Genomic DNA, 25671 nt, shown 5'->3' with positions numbered 1-25671 from the left:
TATGTGCTCAAAATTCCTAGAAATGGTTCGGTAAAAAGTTAGGAGTCTACAATGTTCATATAGATCCCGAATAAAATAAAGCTGCTTGTATTTCTTTGGGAGCCGTAACTGTCTCTCTAAAGCTCACCTGCATTATCTGGCAGGGCAGGGATAGCTAGGCAGCCTTTGCCGCAGCTTGAAGTACCCGTATGTAAAAAGCCCTTTAGTTCTAAGGAGGGTTAAAGCTTAATTTGCACAAAAACCAAAGATATGTCGCTATAGTATGAATCTTAAAGAGTTCTTATTAATGAAAACAAACCCGAGGCCAGTTATTGGGGTGAATGCTGGAAGATCAGAGAAGCAGAACAAGCCACAGCTATCTCACCTTGCTAGTTCCTCAGGTGATCCTGTTTCCTCAGGCTGGAAGCTTCTGAGTCCTCCTCCACATGAATCTCAGCTGAACTGTGTTGCTCCAAAGCCTGAACGCTTAGCCAACCAAATGTTTAACTAACTACATGTTTTAATCCTTTAGTTCCTGGTCCTCACGCCTTACATACCTTTCTCTTTCTGCCCCCACCCCTGGGATTAAAGGTTGGGTTTCTGGGATTAAAGGCATGGGTCACCAAGTTTAGCTGTTTCTAAAGTGGCACTGAACTCAGAGATCCACCTGGCTCTGCCTCCCAAGTGCTGGGATTAAAGGCGAGCACCACCACCTTCCAACTTCTGTTATGGCTTACTCTTCCCATTTTCTAGCCACCATTTTTGGCTTTGTTCTAGTGGCTGTCTGTTCTCTGACCCCAGATATGTTTATTTCGGGGAACACACAATATTTCAGGGAACACAATACCCACCACATGTCGCTAACATTCACCTGGCCTAGGTGGTGTCTCCAATTCAGGAGAAGAGCAGGTGGTCTGGATTACTCTGTCTGCCATTTGTCCTTGGGTGTTGGAGAGGTGTCTCAGATAAAATGCTTTTGTCCAGAGCTGGCCCTGGCCTTGGGATGCTACCTAAAGGAGATATCTGATTCTAATGCTAAAAAGGAGAAACAAAAAGCTTGAAAGAAGGAAGCCTTGCCTGTGTGAGTGTTATCCAAATATCTTAATTTTATATGGAAAAACTATGCCTAAAGAATGATCTATACCCCACACTAGCAAATGAGAAATTCAAAGCAGGAAATGGCTAATATTCAAAAGCCAGTATGACTAAGACTCCTTAACTGTTGGCTTTATCCCCTGGAAAGGCCCTTGGCTTCTTCCAGGTATAGCTTTGTCATAGTCAACTGATTCCTACTTCATATTTCATAGCACACATGCACACATGCACGCACACATACACACACACAAAGAGACAGACACACACAGACATACATGCACACACACAGACAAAGAGACAGGCACACAGACATACACACACAGACAGACAGACAGACAGACTCACACACACAGATAAACACACAAAAACACAATCAGAAAATGAAGGAGGCTGTGCTGAGGACTGAGCATAGGACTTTGTGTTTTGCTAGCCAGGTTTGGGAGTGTCCAGCTGTAACCCCAGCACCAGCCAGGTGTGGGAGTACACACCTGTAACCCCAGCACCTGGGAAGTGGAAGTGCAGGGTCAGGAGCTCAGGTCATCCTTGAATATGTAGAGAATTTGAGGCCCGTCTGGACTACATGAAATTCTGACTTTAAAAAACAACCCACAAAAAATGAAAAGGTGGCATTGTAGGCTACAGTGAAAAGAAGGGCTTGCTCAGTATGCCTTTCTGGCGTGGGCACTGTTCACACACTAACTGGTAGTGGTGCTTTCTTACCATACACAAAAATAGAAATGCCAGATAAATTCTTGACAAGCATGAAGGACAAAACTTTTAAAATTTAGAGGATGTTAAACTGCCATGTCTTTCAGACACATGGGGTTTCCTCAAGCAGTTCTAAAGGAGAAAACCACAAGAGTTTGATTTGACCACATTAAAATTTGAAATTAAAATAACAATTTCCATTCTGAAAAGACAGCATGAGGAAAATGAACAGGCAGGTCACCAGTTGGGAAAATATTCTTGCAAATATGTACATATTGAGGACAAGTACCAAGAGGACAGTTTAAAGAAGTCCTGTGAAGTAATGGTAAGGCAGACAACTATGTCAATTAATAAGCCAAATGCAATGAGCTTCTGGCTGTCTCCATCAGCATGGAGTAACCAACCACACAGTGGGCTGTTACCTCAGCAACACAGCTAAGTAAGAGCTCGTGTCTTGTCAAGCCACGTCCAGAGCTAAGAAAATGTATGAGCTATGTTTATTATGTTCATAAGACTCAAGAGTGAGCAGAACAGGGGGGAGAGAGACAGAGAGACACACACAGAGGAGAGACAGAAGGAGACAGAGACAGATACACAGAGAGATACACAGAGGAGGAGAGAGAGAAAGAGAGGAGAGGAGAGGAGAGGAGAGGAGAGGAGAGGAGAGGAGAGGAGAGAAGAGAAGAGTCCAGCAGACTTGAAGGAACATAAAGAAGCTGCCTGAGGCCAGGAAGGAACTGCTGAAGGGCTGGAGGGAGAGATGCTTAGAGACTTCCAAGGCCAAGGCAACTTCCCATCAGCTAGTGAAAAAAACTAATAATTTTGGGGAGTACTCAAAGTATTCTGCTTTAGTTGGATGGTGTCACTCATATGTAATCCTAACGCTCAGGGCACTGAGCAGGGGCCTGTGAGTTCCAGTTCAGCCTGAAGAGTGAGACTCTGTCACCAAACCAAACCAACCTAACCAACAACAAAATGTGCTTGATCTCAGTGTTGTGGGGGAAAGTTGAACTACATTAAAACTGCTATAGTTGTGCTTGCAAAAATGTGTGTCCGAGAGTGCATGACAAATTGTAGAGAAGGAGAGCAATGTGACACATAGGGAGGAGAATCCCAGTCAACTAAACCCAAACCCAAACAACACTTCAGCTACAGTAGCAGACAGGGCACAGTCATCCTCACTCCAGACTGTGCTCCAGAATCCAGGGAAGGATGGGGCTTATCAAGATATGCAGAATACCTGGACCAAACTTCCTGCAATGGGATTACTATACAGTGAGAAGCATGCTGGGAGACTTGAGGGATTAGCATTCACAGGAGAAAGATTGGAATTTGGGGCATTGTGACAGAAATTGCTGGTGGGGAAACCCTGGAATGAGGGAGCGCTTGAGAAGTCATTCTGCTTTGGGAAGACTCTGTTATAAGGATGATGACTAGCCTCATGCTGGGAACATGTCATGCAAGTCACATGTCTAATATGGGATTTTAATTAAAGCCTGGAATAAACTCAGTGAGGAGACAGATGCCCAAATAACAAAAAGGCAAAAATTCTAAAATATTTAGTCAGATATAAGGATGGCAGATGAACACATGCAGAGGTGTTGAACATCACCAGCTGTGAAGGAAGGACTTTAGAGCCAGGGGATCCCAATGAAGCCGGACCAGCCAGAGTAACTGAAGGCTGAATGCTGTGTGGAGGAGATTGCTGGAGATGTGGGCTCTCAGCTTACTAGTGGGAACCTCTTCTATAACAGCCATTTTGGAATCAGTTTGGAAGTGTCTGAAAAAGTTAAATGGACCTGTCACCTAGCCATTTGATCCCATCTGCCAGAGAGAAGGCTGTAGATGGTTTAAGGTTGACACAGCTTCGTAACAACAGCTTTATCAGATCTTATGGAATGGCACAGTCCCAAGTTGTCCTGTGGGTCATGGGTTGCTAGTTGTGGTTCATTTGTATGGCAGGTTTGTTCTCTTTTCTACATCAGCAATGTAGAGGGTGAACGCTGGGTGCCTTTAATAGCATGACAAAATGTGAAATTCTTTTGCTGAGTAAAAGCCAGATGGAGCACATTTCCATTAATATAAAATTCTAGAAAATGTGAACTCTTATGACCCACAGTGGCAGAAAGCAGCTTGAGTTTTCACCCAAGAAAGAGGTGGTGGGAGTGGGCTGTGTGAGTGGGAGATTGTGAAGGGGTGAAAGGAAACTCCACAGGTAATGGGTTGCAGGCATATGTGTCATCGTTATGCCTCACTATACTTTTCTGTAAAGCAAGGATTAGGTATCTAAGATTTCTTATTGTAGCTGCCTCTGAGGAAGCTGGGAAAGAACTCACAGGTACATGAGTCAGGATTGCTGACATTGTGGCCTTACAGTGTGGGGGACACTCAGTGTTGTGATAGCACATGCATATTTTAAATAATTTTGCTTATGTGAACATGAGATAATATATTTAGTGGAATGTTTTATCTGACAGTAAGGGACATTCCTGGTACAGACAGCTTCTTAATTCTAAGTTCCAAAGTGAGAGGACACATGGCCAGAGGGACCCTGAAGGACATATCTGAAGAGTTCAGGAGGGCAGGGAAGGAAAGGTTTGATTCATTCTCAAGGACTTGGGCACTTATAGATACTGGGAGAACAATGCAGGGAGGACATGGGACTCTATTCAGAATTTAGAAGAATATAGAATTCTTTATGGAGCTCTGATTAGAAGGAATTATGCCCGAGTTGGGGAGGCCATATTGTTGGGGTAATCTATAAAAAGGGAGGTGAGAGCTGTGGCCGTGGAGAGAGAGGGATGGATTCAGGAAATTTCCAGGAAGACAGGAGAAAGCAAGAGAGAGTTGTCATAGAAGCCAGAGGCAGGGAGCATTTGAAAGAAAACTCAAGTATGGACACAGTACATTTTGCATATAGCAAATACTCGCTCTAGAGCCCCCACCAGCAAATCTGGTAGCTGTCTGTGGTAGGAACAGCCCTAAGGGCTGTGGTGCTGGGGATGGTGCTAGCTGGGCTGGTATCAGCCTGGTTGATGGAGAAGTGGGGTCCGTGGTGAGGGTTTCTCTTGTCCACACCTGGACACAGAGAAAGACCAGCTTATACATAGAGTGGGGAAGGAGATGTTGTAGGCACTGTAGGGCGAAGTGGTGGGGCGCCCTGAGATGGAAGTGAGCAGAGGCAGTCAAATGAAGACACTTCTTTTCTAAGCACCTAGAAAATAGCCAGTGGACTTGAGGGTGTGGGTATAATTGCAGGTGTGGGAGATTGGATTTGGGCTCTGGTTATCTGGGTCAGATAAGAGTGGGGCTAACTCTGAGATTGTATGAGAATTGAGGCAGCTATTACTGTAAGTCAAAGAGAAAGCTGACAAAAAAGGGAAACAGCAAACAAGAAACAAAAGCCCTCATAAAAACATTGCTAGGTTAAGCCCCTGTACGTGATTGTCCAGTGTGTGTAACACATGACTAGACATAACAGCCAGTGTGCATTGTGCCATGGGAGCTGTGAAATAAGAAACCCAAACAACCTTCCATGGAAGCCTTGGTTACAGGCTGGACTGAGGTAGTGAGCCACATGCAATAAGTAACTCAGTAGCCATGGGGTCTCTCTATAGATGAATCTTTAGTTGATGTGGTGCATCCTGTGTTAGTGGACTTTTGTGAACATGTCCTTTCTAGAGAGGTAAACACCCTGGGTAGTAAAGATGGTGGTCAGGGATGATGAAAAGAACAACTATGATTTCTGCTCTAGCTCAGACCTTTGATGTTCTTATCCCCCTTGGTGTCTGCCTCTCTCACAGAACCATAAGCTCCATGAAGCAGGAAGCCTGGGCTACCTGGAGAGACTCTGTAATCCTAAAACAGACAGCTTGGTCTCTGTTGTAAGAGGTAGTGATGGCTTAGAGACATTTCAAACTTCTGGGTTTTGAGTTTGGCTGGTGTAGGGTTTCAGGTAGATCTTGATGTTCTCTGCGTGTCTCTGTATGGGATTAGTGCAAAGTGCCCTGTGAATTCTGTCTTTTTCAAGGCTTTGTTTCAGATTTGGAATTTGATATAGGGTATGCTGTGCCCAATAATATATACTGTATGTATACCCAGTGTCTACACTAAGCTTCGTGACTCTGAATAGTATCTTTACACCTGTCCTTTATTTAAAATAAAGAGATGTAACTGGAGTTTTCCAGTGTCTACCCAGCTCCCGCAGCTGCTCAGACCCAAGTAATCACACAGAGACTTATATTACTTATAAACTGTATGGCTGTGGCAGGCTTCTTGTTATCTAGTTCTTATATATTAAATTAACCCATTTCTACTAATCTGTAAGATGGCTTGTGGCTTACTGGTACTCTACATCTCACTTGTCATGGCAGTGGCTGGCAGCATCTCCTACCCCAGCCTTTCACTTCCCAGAGTTCTCCTCTCTGCTTATCCCACCTTTACTATACTTCCTGCCTGCCTACTGGCCAACCAGTGTTTTATTTATCAATCAATCAATCAATCAATCAATCAGTCAGTCTATCAATCAGAACAACACATTCACAACATACAGGAAGACATCCCCAGCATTTCCCCTTTTATTTTTTCAAAAGGAAGGTTTTAACTTTAACATAGTAAAATTACATATAACAGAACAATTATCAAGCAAGAATTACAGTTATAATATCTAGTCCATTGTATTTGGCAAAATTAAAGATGATATCCTATCTATACTATATTTGTGAGTCTACAGTTTCATATCTAACTTACCTTTATCATAACTGAGGAAATTATAACTATCTAGTCTTCAACTACATCAAAGACCTCAGAAGGATATTCTATTACCTGAGAAAGGGAGAAGGACACAAGCAACTTTTGAGAGTAGATAGAGACAGCTGGCAGCCTGGACAGTCACCTAATGTTCCTTTGTAAAGTTGTGGCATCTGTCTTCAGCCCACAGACCTAGAGTCTCTCAGTCACTTCTCTCTGTGTCCTATAGAATGTCTGGCAGTTTTCTCTGCAGAGCAGGAACCTGAAGGATCATTTTGCCAAGTTCAGTGGTCACCTTCCTATGGGTCCTGCATGTCCAGTCGATCAAGCAGTCCAGGCAAGAACAGTTTCTTGCCCAAATGGCTATTTTTCCAAGAAGATAAAGTCCATATATAGTGTCTTCAATGGCCATCCTCCTCTCCGAAGTAAATTGGTGCTGCCAGGAGCAAACATGTCTCACTGTCCAGAAAGTCTAAATTTTTAAAACATTTTAAATGTTTTGTAGGTCTTTGAAGTGTTTGAATATTGCCTAATTGAATTATATCTATGTATACTTAGAAAACTTAACATGACTATAAATTTGATTATCATAGAAGACTAATTATTAATCTGTATTTTTAAAATATCCATTGTAATCTAAATGAGTTACATAAACATAGTACTTCAAACAAGAGTAGAAATAAATGTAGAGTATAACAAAATTAAGTTTAAACTTGTATCAATAAACTAAAATCCATAGCAATGTAAAACATTTCTAAACAAGTTGTTGCTCTTTAAAAGTAGGTTTATTAATCTACCCTTTTATCCTATTCTATTTATTCTATCCCCTTTTCTTCTTTAGAAAGAGATTGCATTCATAATCAACGTGCTTTAAATAAAAATATTGGTTTTTCTCTGTCCCATATCAGAAAGAGAAAATGTTATGAGAAAGAAAAATGTGCCCAGTTTCAAGGTTCATTGTTTCTCATATCAGAGCCAGTCCTGGCACAGAGTGAGGACCCCATGAATGCTTGCTGTGTATATTGACAGGTAGGCAGGGCTTCATGAATAGAGCTCACACCATCCATGTTAGGGACCAAGGAGAATGGGAAGATGCAGCATGCATTGGTGAGTATCAGGGACCCATGAAGCTGGAATGAAGCATGAGCAGTCGGAGATCTGAGAATTCATACTGCCCTGTGAAGTGACAGGCCCTTTGACATGATGTCGGTGGTGTAAAGAGGTGGGAAAGAGAGAAAGAAAATCCTGTACTCAGGGCCCAGAGTCTCCCAGGCATCACTGAAAAAATGTCCCTCAGGGAATATGCTTGGGACAAATGCCAAGGCTATGAGTCCTAAGGAAGTGACAGCGAGTGGCCAACCAGAGAGAGGTGGCAGCCAAAAACACTAGAGGGGATGGGAACAGGTGACTTAAACCCCAAAGAGGAAAGGGCTTCTGCAGTGGGAGGAAGGGGGGTGTTCCAGACGGAGCTGTTGTTACTGAGGGGATGGGAACAGGTGACTTAAACCCCAAAGAGGAAAGGGCTTCTGCAGTGGGAGGAAGGGGGGTGTTCCAGACGGAGCTGTTGTTACTGAAGTCGGTGCAGAGGAGTTCATTCTGGCAGCTGTTCCCTTTGTACTGAGAGGCTGTAGCTCGGCTCTTTGCCATGAGTAATATAGTTCTTTTTATTCATGATACATAGTTGGTTGTTTCAATAAGGTTTTGATATTATAATAAAATGACAGTATTATAGAAGAAGATTAATCTCTTGGATTTTATCCTGTGGCAGATAATTGTTTTTCCATTCCCAAAGAAAGCTTATCTTGTTAACCTCAGAACCATGACCAAGGGAAACTAGAAAGAAATGTTTCTGCAAGGCAGTTTCATAAACAGAGTCCCACAAGCTCTGGGTAGATTGATGGCTTCCGTTAGCTCAGCTGTGGAGGAGCCTGTCACATCAGCTCTGCCCTGTCAGAACAGTTACACATGTTGCAGGTTCAAGTGCTTTTGACTCCCAGGAAAATGCTCTTTGCTGTGCATTAGCATATCTCTGCCTCATTCTGCAGCCCTGCCTGTGTTTCCTCACATTCTCAGTTTTCTTAGAGATGCCTCGGTTTCCCCAACCTCACCTCCATTCCTTCTGCACCCCTGTATAGAGAGATCTGTCCAGGGACCCTCCAAGAACAGGGCTACCGGCCTGATTTTAGAGCCTCAGGGCCATTTTACTCTAACCATTCTTGCTGCACATGTAGGCTGGCACTTTCTAGACAACCTCCTTCCTCCTCTTCATTAGGAATGACTCTACTTCATTTAGCCCTTTTATGTTCTGTATGGCACTTTGTACATTCAGATAGTGTTTTGTTAAGCTGTGTGTGTGTGTGTGTGTGTGTGTGTGTGTGTGCTTGATTGCTTTCTGTTTCTCCCACTGGAGGGTAAGTACTATGAATGTGGAGATCCTTTTATTTAACGTTGAACCCAGGGCCCAGCCTCTAGCACACAGGGCCACCCGTGCATGGGTCTTTCAAGTGTTCATCAGTTGTTTTGATGTCTTTTTAAAAAGACAAAGGTTCCTGTACCATTGTGTAGTTGTCATAATAAAATGTATAGCCTGCTTAGTGTGGTGTTTATCATGCAAATCGTTAGTCTAGGTGAGAGGCACAGGTCCTGACCTGCCTTCTCCTGAGCAGTAGATGGCACTCTAGAGGGCCTAGAGGGTCTAGAACACACGTGCGGGGGTGGGGGGGGACAGGGACTCCTATTTATGCATCTGTCTTTGTCCTTGTGTCTCTGTGGCTTGGCGGTCCTCTCCTTGCTGGCCCCTGCCTTCAGGAGGCTATTAGAGCTGGTTCCACATGCCTGGGTTGTTATTCTGCCATTCTTCCTTGTTTAAAATCCTGCCCACACCAGCCAGTCCACTGGTTTATAGTGTCTCTGAAGAATGATATCTCATAATGTCACTAAGGCCTGTCACTATAGTACGTGCTTCTATGCTCAGAATAAAATTATTTTTGCAGCAGCTTGGAATGTTCCAGTTTAATGACCAGATAAACCCCGTCATGGGCAACAGAGCTACCTGTGGCAGATCTGCAGAGTGCCGACATATCAGAAACTTAGAGGGCCTCCTACCCACCCTACCCCAGCATCTGAATGCCCCTCCCTCTGGTTGCTTGCTTGCCTTTTAAGCTGCAGTGTTGCATTCAGCCTCCAGGAGGCGTGCAGCCCGCCCCGTCTTGCTGTCTTGAGGGAGAAAGAAGCTATTGTGGGATCTGATAGATGGGGTCTCTGATAAACAAGCACTCACCCCTATATATGAGTTGGAAAATCTACAGGTGACCTATGGGTTGAGGTCAGTGAGGGAAGACTTCCTGGAGGAAGGAGCCTCAGGGTTTGGTCTTGAGGAAAGCAGAATGGGGAAGGCTGAGACCTCAGTAGGGGCTTGAAGGACTGAAGTTGGGGCCTCCAAGGAGAGGATGCATCTAGACCTTGGGGTCCTGTGTGTGTGTGTGTGTCTGTGTGTGAGTGTGTGTGTCTGTGTGTGAGTGTGTGTGTCTGTGTGTGTGAGTGTGTGACAGTGTGAGTGTGTGGTGTGTTTGTGTCTATGTCTCTGTGTGTGAATGTGTGTGTGTGAGTGTGTGTGAGTGTGTGGTGTGTTGTGTGTGGTGTGTGTGTGTGTGTGTGTGTGTGTGTGTGTGTGATGCAGACCAGCTGGCTGTGCTTGGCTGGCTTTCAGCGGCCCCAGGAGGACTCATGCTATCTTCTCTCTAAATACCTAAATCACACTATAGTATTAAAGGAATTATGCATTGCACACCCCCTAGCATAGGGGTCAGCAAACTATGGCCAAAGCTGGTCTGAACTTGTTTTTGTTTATCCTAGGAGCTAAGAATAGATCATCACACTTTAAATAGTTTAATAAACTAAAAAAAAAAAATGAATACTACTTTGTGATATTAGAAAATTATACAAAATTCAAATTTCAGTGTTTATAAAGAAAACTATGTGGATGGAGGCATACCCCTTTGTTTATATTCTGCCGCAGTTGCTCTGGGCTCTAAGGACTGAGTGGGGATGCTGTGAGGCGTGTACACCACAAAGGCTGAAGATTCTGAGTATCTGGTTCTCCACAGACAAGGCTTGCTAACCCCTGCTCTAACACCATGATTTCTCATTTTCCCCATTTCCTTCTAGCCGTTAGCTAAATTGCACACATGATTTATGTAGTTGTACACATTATACATACAGAGTATCTCACTGAGCCACAAACCCTTTTCTGTAATAGTCACCATAATTATAATTTTAATGAGCCTGCATTTGTATGGTTCTTTGAAATGTAAAAATATGCTTATAACCATAATCTTGGTTTATTATCACAACCACCCACATGAGAGGAGGGGGCACTCATTTCATGAACTTGCATAGCGATTAAGCCATGTGCAGGGACCCCACAGAGAGCCAGCACAAAGTCAGGATTTGACCGAATTCCTCCTTCATGTTACTCTACTGATAACTGTATAATCTTTCCCCAAGTTAATACAAGTCTTATTTTTTCCATTTTTCTTATCTGTATGTGTGTGTGTGTGTGTGTGTGTGTGTGTGTGTGTGTGTGTATGTGTGTGTGTGGGTATGTTCTTGTGTGTAGGGGTGTGCATATATATGTGTGTCTGGAAGCCTGAGGTTCATGTCAATCACTTTTCCACCTTATTCATTGAGGCAGGGTCTCTCAGTCAAACCCAGAGCTTATCCATATGACTAGTTTGTTCTGGGGATCCCCTGTCTCTCTGTTCCAAGGTTGGAAATTTGGACAGGCCTACATCCCCACTTGGCATTCATATGGTGTCTGGGTACCTGAAACATCTCCCTCCCTCCTCACCCTCGGGTCTTCTCCCCTGCCCAATGCAAGGCATCTCTAGTGAACAGCTCCTCCACTGTCCGACAGGAGACTTCTCCTAAACGGTCCATTTTGATGGAGAGAACATCATTTGAGTGGCTGGCTGCTTGATTCATATTTCAATATTCTTTTGAAGGGATGATGTGGATATTGGCTTTGCTTTCCAGCAGTGGTCCAGAAGTGTGGATGGAGTGAGCCTGAGTTGTAAGTAGGTCACCCCAGGGCAGGGTCTCACCCTTTTTTAGAAGCTGCCTCCATAGACCCAATGTCATTGTCAGAGTCAAGGAGTAGGTGAACAGGGAATGTCTGTTTTCACCAGGCCAGAGGTGAGGGTGGGTGTTGAAATTAGTAGAGCCTGGATCCCAAAGAGGCTAATGTATGTGGGACTATGAGGGATCCAGCGAGTTACTTCAGTGGGGATGTGTGCCTGACACTCGGGGCCGGGCACCTGTGGCCAGAGGGTCAAGAAAGGGTGAGCAGCAAGCTGAGCTAGATGAGCAGGGTGGAATGGGGAGTGGCAAGAGAGGCAGCCCCAAAGGCCAGGAGCAGCCTGTGTGGGACCATCAGTGAGAGAGATATAGCTAGACTCTGGTGTAGAGAATTCCAGTCATCCTGTGAGGCAACTGGGCGTGTGGGGTAGGGAGAGAGGGGCAGGTCACACAGATGGGTGGAGGCCCATGTCGAGTGCCCTCTGGTGCAGATTGGGTAGGCGGGAACAGACCACTGTTTCTTTGTGACTGCCACCAAACCCAGAGAAGGAGCACACAGTGTCTCTGCATGGACACTTGGTAGTGACTGCCTGTCAGGCAAACAGAGCCCTGGTTTTGGGTTCACAAAAGCAACTAGGGAAGGGGTTCTGATTCTGAAACAGGCGTCTGCCTCCTGGCTTTCATTGTAAAGGGGCAAATTGTCTTTCTTGAGGCAGTGGGGTGATCTCCACTTTACCAAGAAGGAAACTGAGGCTCAGAAAGATTAACTACCAGGAGGTAGCTCAGTTGGCAGAGCACTCACCTACATGCACAAGGCCCTGGGTCCCACCCCCAGCCCTGGGCGAATACTTTAACAGAGGGCATGTGTCTGGTGCAGGCCTGCTTTAGAGGCTCCCAGGGCTGGGGGAGGGAAAGAGGTGTTGTTTTCAGCTTCCAGAGGTGGATGCTCCTGAAGTGGATGGTGGTGGTTGTTGCACAATGGTGTGAGTGTCTGAAGGCCTTGAGCAGACACTTAACAGTGGGCACAGCCTGGGCCTGGTGGTACACAGTTGTTCCAGCTGCTGAGGAGGCTGAGGAAGGAGGGTTTCAGGCTTAAAGGCTTCCTGTGCTGCAGAGTGTGCTCAAGGCTCTATGTGCAACTTTGAGTAAGACTTTGTCTCAAAATACAAAGTGGCCCATGGCTGAGGCAAACTCCTATGATAGAATGTTTGCCTATTAAATGAGAGGCCTTAAGTTCATTCACTAGGACTAAATTTAGGAAAAAAAAAAATGGGTAAAATGGTAAATTTTAAGTATATTTTACCACTGTAAAAATAGTGCATTCTGGTTTCTTCTAATTTTCCACAAGGGTTAAAGTGTACCACATGAGGGTCAGAAAACAGGGTTAGTATCCGTTTGTCATATCTGTTCTTCATACACTCTGTTCCCTCATCTTTCAAGTGAGGATTACAGGCCAGGTGATCTCTGGGTCCTATGGAGATCTGGTAAGTTTAGCAGTTTCTTTTGGCCACTGCTCTCTGTTTGTGACTGATGCTGTTTGCTCATCTGCTGCCTTTACAATCGTGGACTCTGCTCTGCACACCTCTAGGGTTGTATCTGAGTGTTACCAGGAAGATCCCTTAAGACACAAAATAGAGTTTCTATTTTGCAATGAAGCACCATGACCAAAAGCAAGATGGAGAGGAAGGGGTTGATTTGCCTTACGCTTCCATATCACTGTTCATCATTGAAGGAAGTCAGGACAGGAACTCAAACAGGGCAGGAACCTGGAGGTAGGAGCTGATGCAGAGGCCATGGAGGGGAGCTGCTTACTGGCTTGCTCCTCATGGCTTGCTCAGCCTGCTTTCTTTCTTTCTTTTTTAAAATTAAATATATTTATTTATTAAAATTTTTTCATTTTACATACCAACCCCAGTTCCCCCTCCCTCCCCTTCTCCCATCTCCTCACCTCCCTCCCACTCTACCCCCATCCACTCCTCAGAGGGGGTAAGGCCTCCCATGGTAGTCAACAAAGTCCGGCATACCAAGTTGAAGGAGAGCCTAGCCCCTCCCCATTGTATCAAGGCTGGGCAAGGTATCCCACCACAGGGAATGGGTTCCAAAAGTCAGTTCATGCACTTGGGATAAGTCCTGGTCCTGCTGCCAGGGACCCCACAAACAGATCAAGCCACACAACTGTCACCCACATTCAGCAGGTGTGACTAGTTCGGTCCCATGCAGGTTCCCGGGCTGTCAGTCCAGAGTTAGTGAGCTCCAACTAGCACTAGTCAGCTGTCTCTGTGGGTTTCCCCATCATGATCTTGACTTCTACTACTACTACTACTACTTCTTCTTCTTCTTCTTCTTCTTCTTCTTCTTCTTCTTCTTCTTCTTCTTCCTCCCTCCTCCTCCTCCTCCTCCTCCCCCTCCTCCTCCTCCTCCTCCCCCTCCCCCTCCTCCTCCTCCTCCTTTTCTTCTTCTCCTTCTTCTTCTTCTTCTTCTTCTTCTTCTTCTTCTTCTTCTTCTTCTTCTTCTTCTTCTTCTTCTTCTTCTCCTCCTCCTCCTCCTCCTCCTCCTCCTCCTCCTCCTCCTCCTCCTCCTCTTCCTCCTCCTTCTCCTTCTTCTTCTTCGAATGCCGAATGCCGAATGCCGAATGCCGTTTATTGAAGGAGGGAGGTGGTCTTAAATACAGGCTTACAGCACAATGGGAGAACCCTGGAGGGCTTCTGATGGGTTTTTTTTGTTTTTTTGTTTTTTGTTTTTGTTTTTGTTTTTTTGAGCTGAGGATTGAACCCCGGACCTTGCACTTGCTAAGCAAGCGCTCTACCACCCCTCAGTCTGCTTTCTTATAGAACCCAAAACCACCTGCCCAGACATATGCCACCCACAATGGGCTGGGCCCTTCCTCATTAATTAACCACTAATTAAGAAAATGCCTTACAGGCTTGCCTACAGTCTGATCTTATGGAGGCATCTTCTCAATTGTGATTTCCCCTTCTCAGATGACTCTAGCCTGTGTTAAGTTGACACAACACTATTCTGCACAGTCACTGTCACTGTCAATAAGTGTATTATGACTTCAGAAGACTCCTGTAGATGTTGCTGCCTGGATGTTGCATACCAACCTTCAAAGTGTCCTGCAGGACATTTTCTTGTGGCAGCGTCATGACTGTTGAGAGCTGGGTGAGAAGTGACAAGTGGCACCTCCGTTGCTAATAGCTAAAACCTTAGAAGCAACCAGGGTTTCTTTTGGAAGATGGATAGCTGCACCATGCTACCTCCAGAGAGTGGAATCTTATTCAGTGTTAAAAAGATATGAACTGTGAAGGCATGAAAAGACAGAAGGAAACCTTGAAATGCATCACTTATGAATGAATGCAGTCGTAAAAGACTGCATACTGGACGGCTCTATGATACGGCATTTTGGAAAGGACAAAGCCAGGGAGGTGGTAATAGAACCGGCAGTTGCCAAGGGTTATGTGTGGTTGGGGGTCAGTGGGCAGAGAGCAGAATTCTGGAAGGCTACTGGGTTTGGACAGGTCTCTTCCCTTCTGTGAGCAAGAGTGACTCATCAGGGGTCAGGCTGAGACTCTTGAGAACCTTTGAGTGTTACATGATAAGCAATTCTACAAGCTGTAGACAGGGTGTCTGTGGGGCCTAGCATGCAGGGAAATCTCTGTCTACTGAGTGATGGTGGCTGTCTGTGCTTTGCTTCCAGAGACCTCAGAACTGTGTTTTCCCAGAAACCCCTGACAGGAACCATTGTTTTTCTTCAGGATGTTCCCACAGAGACTTACACTCAGAGACTAGAGGGCCACAGAGGAGAGCTCTGTACATATTGGTTCCTTCAGGGATGAAATGGCAGGTGATTCTGTTCTTAGCCGCCATTTTCCCAGTGCTGTGGGGAGGAATGGGAGATCTTGAGAGCCTTTAGGAAAGAATAGGCAACATTAAAACCGTGAGTGATAAGAAAGGAAAGCATGAACCCTCATCCTATGTGGGAAGTCCTTCTCACCTAAACCCCAGGTGCTGAGATTCCCTTTCGTTCCTCTGCCTTTTTGAGTTAGGCTTGTCCCTATGGACTCCTCTTCAGGGCCCAGCCTTGGCTTTTCCCTGGTCCTGCAGAAATATGTCCCTTCTTTTCTTTAGAGTACCATGTGAGATGGTCCCTGTGCTTTGGTGGTACTTTAGTGTTATTGGAGTTGTTTGGGCGGGAACATGGACCCTGGAAGCCCTAGGGAACTAGTCTCAGCCACCATCTTCAACAGAGGAGGAACAAAGAAGCAAAGAAGAAGGGAGACTTATTTGGTGTGGCCACACTGGAAAGAGGAGCAAAGAAAGAGGCCTTGTGACCTCAAACCTTCTGAGGGTCCGGGCATGAGGCTGAGTTTACACAGAGGGCAAGAGGTGTAACTAAGAAGTCATGTCAGGTCTGGTCTTGCCCATCATAGGCTTGGCATTGTCCAGCCTCCATGCTAAGTGGTAGACAAGTTGTCAGAACCATATGAAAGCTCTTCCTGGCAGACAAAGTCCCCTTGTGGCTGGCACCAAGACCCAGTCTTTCCCTTCTTTCACCATGAGACTTCTGGGGAAATTTTGGTTTCTTGGGGACCATTGTTTCAATAGACTAATGGCCAAGGAGGGACATTATCTCTCTAGGATGTCTTTATTTTTGCTAGGATGATTACATTACCACCTCAGATAAATCCCATGGATACAACCTGGGGGTTCAGGCTACTGGCCTGCACTTGGCAGTACCACACTCCTGCTCCTTATGTTCCAGGGAACCATTCACCCATCTAAACCAGCTGCCTGAGGAATCCCCCTCTTCACTGCCTATCCCCCAGGGGACCTGTGCCATGAATTCCTAGCCCTTGGCGGGAGGCTACCTGTTTGGAGGCTTCTGCCTGCCTTCCCACTTGCTCCTTGGTCTTCAGTTAGGATCAGATAGGCTGGAGTGGCTAATGTTCAGAGAGTACAAGTGGGAGGCTTTTAAATCCAAAGAGACCACATAAGGAACAGTCCATGCCTCTCCACTGCTTCCTAGAAGGATGTTTTTCCAATTGCGGGCCATTTTGTATAAAGAGCTCCAACCAGGGGGATGATAAAGGACCAGTGTTCTCCTCAGGTCACAGACCTGGGATGTCTGTATCTGTGACTTTCAGGAAAATCACTTGGCTTTTCAGCCACACTAGTCTCTGACCTGCATTGTCCCTGAGACTTTAAATCAAATCAGCCTATAGAAAATTAAAATCACAGTTAACACAGCTGTAGCATCCAGGCTGCGTGGCACAGCATGGCTCCACAGTTACCTTCAACTGACGGAGAAAAAACATTCCAGACTACTTGGATTCATCTCTCTTTCTTGGAAGAAGAAAATTGAATTTAGTAGTCTGAGCAATGGACATGTTACTTGATAAAACCAGAGTTTCTGTCCCTTCTCCTTTGGAGAAGTTTATTTCCGGTGTCTCCAAAGTGAAAGCTTGATAGTGTAAATTCACAAGGGAATGCTCAGTCTGCTTCAGGCTTCTGAGTAATCACAAAGGAAGTCCACAGTTTTAAGCAATGATTTCTGAACTTCCACCAATGACTGTTTTCTGCAGGGACCGTAGATGTGCCTTTTGGATGACATTATTGGATTAAACAAATAAAAGGGTGCAGGCGATCCCATTTCTGGTTAAATGCTCCCTTTGGGCTCAGAAACCACATCCTTTCCCTGAATATGGTCAACAGACCTGCTGAATGAGCCAGGAGAGGTCCCCTGTGTGCCCAGCCTCATGCCTGGCTGACTCGATCGCATGGCTGCAGGTGGAATCTGCCCCCAGTGCAGCTAGCATTCTGCTTGCTCTGGACCTGACTGCAGGCAGGGTGAGGGCAGGGGATTGGGCTATCCTTGTTTTTCTATCATTGCTCGGTCTAGGGTGTGTCTTCCTGTCCTAGGTTTCAGGAAATAATCTCTGGATTGAATTAAATGTGGCTGAAACACAAGGTTGAAATGAGGAAGGGGAGGCAAATTAAATTTCAGCTTCAGAGAGTAACTTCCAAGGAAATCTGGTAAAACCACTTTACTCCGTTATCAACAGAAATGGCTGTGAGTTCTTGGAGTGTGGAGCTTTCATGGAACATTCTTGAAGTCATTTTTTTTTTAAAGACAACACCCAGGCAGTTTCTGTTAATAAAGTAGTAAATCTTCTTATTAGGCAGGCTTCTTCAGAGAAAGAGAGCCAGTGGGCCGGAGATGTGGCTCATACTTGCTTATCATGCATGAGGTCTTGGGTCCCATTGCCAGCATTGTATAAATGGGTGTGCTGCAGCATGCCCAGTATCCAGCACTTCAGAGGTAGAGGCAGGGGGATCAGGAGTTCAAGACCACCCTTGGTTACATACTGAGTTCAAGGCCAGACAGTGCTACATGAGACTAGAGAGGGAGGGTTGGTGAGAGAGAGACCTACAGTGGAAAAGCCATGTATATATGTAAATGTAAACATACATACAGGAACATACACACACACACACACACACACACACACACACACACGTGTGTGGATGGGTTGTGTCAGGCTGACTTACATGTTCACAGAGGCTAAGCAGGCCTGTAGTGGTGGAGGCCTACTAGCTGAAGAACCAGAGAAGCTGGTTTATGGCTTTGTCCAAGAGGTCAGAAGTCTTAGAGAGACCTAAGGTATAACCCCCACATCCCTGGCCTAAGACCAAAGTATGGAGAGACCTCCATTCAAGGCCCCTAGTGCGAATCTGAGTCAAAGGCCAAAGATGATTGTCCAAGCCCAAGAGTGGCATTAGACAGCACACCTGCTAGGGGAGGGGCTGCTAGAGGGAGGAAGTAGCTTTCTTTTCTTCCTATTTGTTTTCATTCATTCAGGCCCTTAGTCTACCGTTGGTGCTGCCCAGAGTCTGAGTCACTCAGCTCACTGGTCCACAGGCCCATCTTCTCTGCAGACACTCACCCAGTTGGGTATGTTGGCTATACCTTGATCTAGCAACTTGACAGCCATATTAACCTCACAGTCCTTTTAACAGAGCACTAGGTTCGCTATCATCACAGTCCAGGCTTTCATTTAACAGACACTAACAGAGCCTCTGTGAGGAGCTGGGACTATGGAGATAGGAGATTGAAGGTAGAGTCTGTGGTGCCAGTCACTACCTGTGCATCCATGTCCTCGCCTGTAAAGTAGGTGTGGGATGAACTCCCCTGGGAAGGAAGGTTGAGGAATCAGTGAGATGGTATTGCTCATGTCCTCAGGGCCTGGAGGCTAGCCATGGAAACCACTTCTCTAACTGGCAGTCCTTCCAGACCTCAAGGACATGTCCGTCTGTGGCAGATCGACAGAGTGTGACATGCCCTTCACACCCCAGAGTGCCTTGTACTGGCCGTCACTTCTGTCTGGATCTTGTTTTTCTTAGACCATCTCATGGCTCACATCCTTGTCTCCCCTGGGCCTTTGCCTTGGTGCCACAGTCTCTGTGAATGCCCGAGTGACACTGGCTGGCCACCTTCCAGATTTGTTATCATATCATCACGTCATAGCTCTGAGCTAAGGGTTTTATTCTATTATCTGCCTCTCTTATTGAATATTCTAGAAGGGTGAAGGTTTGGGTCTAGTCTGTCACCAGGACTTGAATTATGAATAGGGGCTCAATAAGTATTTGTTCAGCTTGGCATGGTACAGACCTCTCATCCTAGCTACTTGGGGGACTGAGGCAAGAGGATTTCAAGTTGAAGGCAGAATAAGTTCAAGGCCAGCCTGGACAACTTAGACCACATCTCAGGATACAAAGTGGAAGGAGGGTTGAGGTGTAGTACCTTGAGAGAGTGCTAACCTGCTCTGCTTGAAGCTCCTCCCACCCCTCCAAATGTTTGAAGAATGATTGGAATGCCATTCATGGAGCCTTGGGGAGGACCAACCTGGAAGGAGGCAATATTTATTAGGTCACTCTTGTTTGGAAAGATGCTCACATGTCCCCATGGGACTAGCTAAAAACATAGCATTTCAATAATTCAGTGGCATCAGTCTGTGACTTTAGTGCTAATGTCTATGGCAGAAAAAATTTGTTATCAAGCAGAGAACTGGTGAATCTAGTTAGATGAGAAGGCAGGGGGCTGGAGAGATGGCTCAGTGAGTAAGACAGCTTACTGCACAAGTTTAAGATCAGAACACTCACATAAAGAGAAAAACCAGGCACAGCCATGGCCACCTGTAAACCCAGCACTGGAGGAGCACCTGGGCTTCCAGACTGCTAGCCTTGCTCCAGCTTCTGTTAGAGACCCTGTCTCAAAGGAATAAAGTGGGAAGTGGTGGAGCAGGAGGCCTGATTGCCTCCTTTGGCCCCAGCATGCACCCACCCACGCGTATATACCCCCCACACACACACACACACACAAGGCAGGATAAAAACAAATCTAAGTGAATGGTTTGTTTGGGCTGTACGTTTAAGTAAAACTCGAAAACTTGCACAGTAAGTCAGAAGCCTGCTGAGTGTCCATCTCAATTCAGACCCTTCAGTATTGTCACCAAGGAACCACTGAGATTTTCAGTCTGCCTCTGGGCTAGTTGCAGCTTTCAGGGATTAAGTTCAGTAGCTTCTGTTCTTGCTGTTCCTCTGTTCATGTTGACCCACCTGGAAACTCCTGGCTCTCCCTAATGTCAAGATTCCTATAAAGCATCTAGAAAAACTACTTGCAGCATGAGATGGTTTTCTGCAGCAAGGAGTCTCTGGGGGAAGCCTGATTCTCTAGCATATGGTGCTGTCATGTTTCAGTGTTCTCAAATAAAAAAGAAGTTTGGAGGATTCTGCAGTATTTATCTCATGTACTGAACTTCAGGGAAGTAGGGGCATTGGGGAACCAAACTCATAGCTTGAATTGCTTTTGGACAGCCGGGATTCCAGCTGCTGATGGGATGGAAGAGAATTTACGCAAGCACCGAGCAATGGCGTACCACTGTGCAAAGACAGCAATGAAGTTCCAGCCTCTCCTTAAAGTGAGGAAGGGAAAGCTTGCCCTGATCTCCAAGTCAGTTTAGGAACTTTCTCAGACTCCTTCTGAGCAGGGCAATGCTCTAGACTTGGTATGGTGTCTTCGATCCCAAAAGGAGAGATGATACTGTTCAATCCACTTGCTTCTAGCATGCATGACAGGTAACCTCTATCTTTGGGAAGATGTACTTCCTGGTGACATTTTGGGGAATGAGAACCTTGTCACACAGGAAATCATGCTCCAGTGGCAATGGACACAGAGGACTATGGACCTGTGGAGAAGTTGGGGATAGGTTCCGACTTCAGGGACACCATAGACATCATGGTGGAGCCAGTGACAAGCCTGAAGGATGATAAGATCACCAGATGGCTAGTTATAGGTCAGGCCTTCTGGGGTGAGAGGCCAGTCTGGGGAGACACCACATGGATCTACCTATCATATAGACATATGACTAGAGGACAGCACGGCCTCTGAGTGGCAGTTAACTGTGTTGTGGTGGCCATTGTGATAGAAGAGGAAGGAAAAGGGATGTGAAAGCAGGATCAGAAAGGTGAGGTAGCCCACTGACTTGTGAATGCTTGTGGTGAAATGGTACATCTGAGGCATGGGGTGGTCACAGAGAGGCAGCCCACCTTTGGGAGCCTTTGGACCACTGAGGCTTTGAACATGGACTAGGAAAAATAAGAAGACAATTTTGCCCTGGGAAGCAAGCTTTTCTTTGAACTGGTTTCAGGGACCCTCAGGAGGAGTGGTGTGTGGGTGTCTACGTTCGTGGTGTTTGATTTCTGAGTCATCCTGAAGACTCCTTTGCCTCCTAAAATATCTCCTTTTGTGGCAGCTGTAGATGCTGGAAGCTGGTTACCCTCTGTTGGGGTACAGGTGCCTGTGCAGAGAGAGCTACCCTCACCGTGTCAGCTGGCCCCTATGAAGGACGTGTCCACTCTTGGGCGGCAAGGTTGATCACAGAGAGGGGACAACACCGAGAGGATGGCTGTGCTGGTGTGAACTTTGTTCCTAGATAAGAAATTGTCACATCTGTCGTGGTTCTGCAGCTGTGAAGCCTGTTTATTTGTTCCGTTATTTATTTATTCCATGGCACTGGGGTTAAAAAAGTCAGGGCTCCACACAAGCTGAGTAAGCCCTCTGCCATTGAGCTATAGACCCAGCCTTGCTTTATTTTTCTGAGAAGGCAACACATCCCACTCCCCCTGCCCTGCCCTTTGCACAGCCTCATTTGGGGTCTGCTTGGATGGGACCCAGGAGTTGGTAGGCAAGGGAGACACAGTTCAGTGCTTATTTCAGGGATTTCTTCCTTATCCACATGCTACAACTTAAGTTAGCTTGGGTTGAGCTCCCATGCAGGACTTTAAGGACCCAGGTCTACCATCTCCAGGGTATAGCTTTAAGATTACACAGACTTACCTGAAGACAGGACAGGAAAAAGAGAAAGTACAATTTCTCTGGAAATGACATTCACAAGGACGCAGGTAGATGGACGGAGCCTGAGAAATAAATACAGTTTTGTGATAAACCGGTGAAGAGGAAGTGAGCCCAGGGTGACTCCTTCCACAGGCATCAGGAGGCATTTGCTCCTTTTCCTTCTACTCTCATGGGTCACCTGGGGCTTTAATAGGATAGAAGATGAAAGTCCTGGAGGCCTAGAAGCTGCCTAGTGGTTGGAAAAGAGAGGAATCCTGTGTTCCCTGTGGTGAAGGGTTGCATCTTTCCTTAGGTTCTGACTAGGTAAAGGCTGACAGAGTCTCGACTCAAAGGAACATCTCTATTGTTTTCTTGCTAGCTTGCTTTTAGGGGAAGTGGGAAAAGTTAATGGAAATTCCCAGTGCACTCATTTTAGAATCGTGTCAGAATTGGAATCGGGTAGGGAGATGTGTGACATCTATAGTGTATTTTGAGTCCCCGTGGGGGTGCGGAGAGCTGGTAGGTTAGTGTTTGTGGAAGGCTGAGTGAGTGATGCTCTGGACCACACCCTCCTTGTTGACACAAGAGGACAGACAGATCACTGAAGTGTCCAAATGGACACATATGGCCCAGATTTTCACCCTGGTGTTCTTTACATACCATTTTGCTTTCGTTCAGCTTCCTGGACTGACTGACTGAGTGTGTGTGTGTGTGTGTGTGTGTGTGTGTGTGTGTGTGTGTGTGTATGTACGTGCTCAGTGTTGGACTCTACATTTCCCCAGCCTACAGAAATAATGCCCTTCCCAACAGAACCTCAATTCTTTATTCTTCAAGCCCTTTCTCTCTTTCTCTTACTTTAATTTTTTGTTTATTTATTTGTTTGTTTGAAGCAGAGTCTCACCTTGGCTGGCCTGGAACTCACTATGTAGACCAGGTTAGCCTCTAACTCCAGTCTCAGCTAGTGCTGAGATTAAAGGTGTGCACCTCAGCCATCCCCCCCCCCCCCAAGACAGAGTTTCTCTGTGTAGCTTTGCACCTTTCCTGGAACTCACTTGGTAGCCCAGGCTGGCCTCAAACTCACAGAGATCCGCCTGCCTCTGCCTCCCAAGTGCTGGGATTAAAGGCGTGCGCCACCACCACACGGCGCCATTTCTTAATTCACTTTAATTTTCAATGTTTTTTCCTAGTTATTAAATTAGTGATAATGACATAAATTAGGTAAATATATGCATTTATAACAATATATGTAAAATAGCCTGTGGTTCCTGAGTGCTTTCTAATGCACACATATTTATTTGCTTATGTGCAATGCAGTGTTTATATAATTCATTGCCACATGAAATAAATATGATACAACTCAAATATTTCATATTACACAATATGAAATATTATACAACCCTTGAATGTTTTCTTAAGATAGTGATACAGAAAGATGCATATATATATATGTGTGTATATGTATATATACTTGTTCTCATCTATAATAACTACTTGTTTTGTTTATTTTTTAATCAAGTCATAAAACACTAAATAGAAATCTCTATTCTATACACCTTGGAATAGAATTCTAATTTAAAGCCTGGAGAGATGGCTTAGCAGTTAAGAGCTCTACCTGTTCTTACAGAGGTTGCAGGTCTGGCTCCCAGCATGCACTTGCCAGTTTGCACTTGCCCACTGGGGACCTGATATTCCCTTCTGGTCTCTACAGGCACCAGGCAAGCATATGGTGCACGTACGTAGCTGCAGATAAAATATTCATACACATAAAATTAAAACAAATAATATTTTCTTTAAAAAGATTCTAATTTAAGTTTTTTTTAAGGGTTGTATAATATTGCATGTCATGGAAACACACGATGCTTAAACTAATGGCAGTGATGGGGCTGACGGTTGGAGCATTAGCTTTGTTCTTTCTCTCTGATACTGTGTCCATCCCCTTCCAGGGCATCAGCAGCCTGTTCAGTTCTCTGAAAGTTGTGCGGCTGCTCCGTCTTGGGCGAGTAGCCCGCAAGCTGGACCATTACATCGAGTATGGAGCTGCGGTTCTGGTCTTGCTGGTGTGTGTGTTTGGGCTGGCGGCCCACTGGATGGCCTGCATCTGGTACAGCATTGGGGATTATGAGATCTTTGATGAAGACACCAAGACAATCCGCAACAATAGCTGGCTCTACCAACTAGCAATGGACATCGGCACTCCTTACCAGTTCAATGGGTCTGGCTCCGGGAAGTGGGAAGGCGGACCCAGCAAGAATTCTGTCTACATCTCCTCACTGTACTTCACCATGACCAGCCTCACCAGTGTGGGCTTTGGGAACATTGCCCCATCCACGGACATTGAGAAGATCTTTGCGGTGGCCATAATGATGATTGGCTGTGAGTATGATGCTCGGGTCAGAGTGGGGAACTTGCCTGGTGGCCAGGCATGCTGCAAGCTGAAAATGGAGTGGGGGCTGCTCCCTGGCAGGATCAAGGAATGAGTGCTTAAAATGACCAATGGATGTGTTTTCTCCTGAAGACTAGGTTTATGGTATTCCTGGTCTTTAAATCAACACATGCTCATTGAGAAACAAATTTAAGCAGTGTATAAGAGGAGTGGGGCTTAGTTCAGATGGTAAAGTGCTTGCCTAACATGTAGTAAAGCCCTGGTTTCAATCCTCAGCACTGTACAAACCAGGTGTGGTGGAGCATGTGGATAATCTCAGAATTCAGGGAGTGGTGACAATCAGGAGTTCAAGGTCATCTTTAGCTAGATAGAAAGTTCTAGGCCAGCCTGGGCTGTGTGAGACCCTGTTAGCAGAAAGAAAGGAAGAGGAAAGGGGAGAGACAGGGGAAGAGGAGAGAGAGACAACTATTCCTTTTGGTGCCTCATTAGTCTGCTTTCTATGTGTACGTGGTCCTCTGCATCCTTGGTTTTTATTAAGTTTAGAAAGACTGTTTTACATACAGTTTGCTAAGAACACTGAGCCACGGCATGTCTCCCTATGTCTACTTGAGACTTAAAGCAGTCAGTGTGGTGTTTCAGTTACACAGTGAAATGGTCACAGCAGAGTCAAACCAACGACCGTCTTGTCACGCAGCTGCCTTGCCTTCTCTGTTATTTTCTTGATGAGAATACTTTAGCAAACACTCAGAGGCATCTAATGTGTATCTTGTGCTGTGTGTCAGTTTAAACATAGGTCAGATCTACGTAGTCCAACCTGGCACAAGGAAAAAAAAAACAATGAGAGAAGAGCTTAGGGTGTCTCGGTCGTCTTCACATTGGTATGTTAGAGTGAGAAGACTGCTGAAGCCCGGGCTGAATGAAAGAGTCTAGAGCAATTACTCTCCTCCTAAGTGTTTCCTAGGGGAAATATTATTTCTCTAGAGCTAGTCTGAATCATCACCTCCTTCCTGCCATGCTCTTTCTTCCTTCCCTCCTCACCCTGTTTTCTTTCTTCCTTCCTTCCTTCCTTTCCTTCCTTCCTTTCTTTCTTTCTTTCTTTCTTTCTTTCTTTCTTTTCTTTTCTTTTTTTTAAGACCAGGTCTTGCAATGTAGCCCAGGATGGATGACTTGGAACTCACTATGTAGCCTAGGCTAGCTCAGACTCCTGCCAATTCCTCTTGCCTCAGCCTATTTGAGTGCTGGGATTAAAGACCTGAGTCATAATCATTCCCAAGTAAGATCAGTATTT

General features: G+C 45.5%; 1 protein-coding gene across 2 annotated transcripts in view; it reads left to right on the top strand.

The window, feature by feature from the left end:
* The window catches only part of Kcnh1 (potassium voltage-gated channel subfamily H member 1), a 309683-nt gene that overhangs the window by 118734 nt on the left and 165278 nt on the right, over window positions 1–25671 (top strand). For both annotated transcript variants that reach the window (XM_036202710.1, XM_036202709.1), the window contains exon 7: window positions 23944–24373. In XM_036202710.1, coding sequence (XP_036058603.1) covers window positions 23944–24373 — 430 coding nt within the window. The remainder of the gene's footprint in view (window positions 1–23943; window positions 24374–25671) is intronic.

Source organism: Onychomys torridus, chromosome 11 (assembly GCF_903995425.1).
Source record: "Onychomys torridus chromosome 11, mOncTor1.1, whole genome shotgun sequence".
Classification (NCBI taxonomy): domain Eukaryota; kingdom Metazoa; phylum Chordata; class Mammalia; order Rodentia; family Cricetidae; genus Onychomys; species Onychomys torridus.
This window is presented reverse-complemented; position numbering and strand designations above follow the sequence as displayed.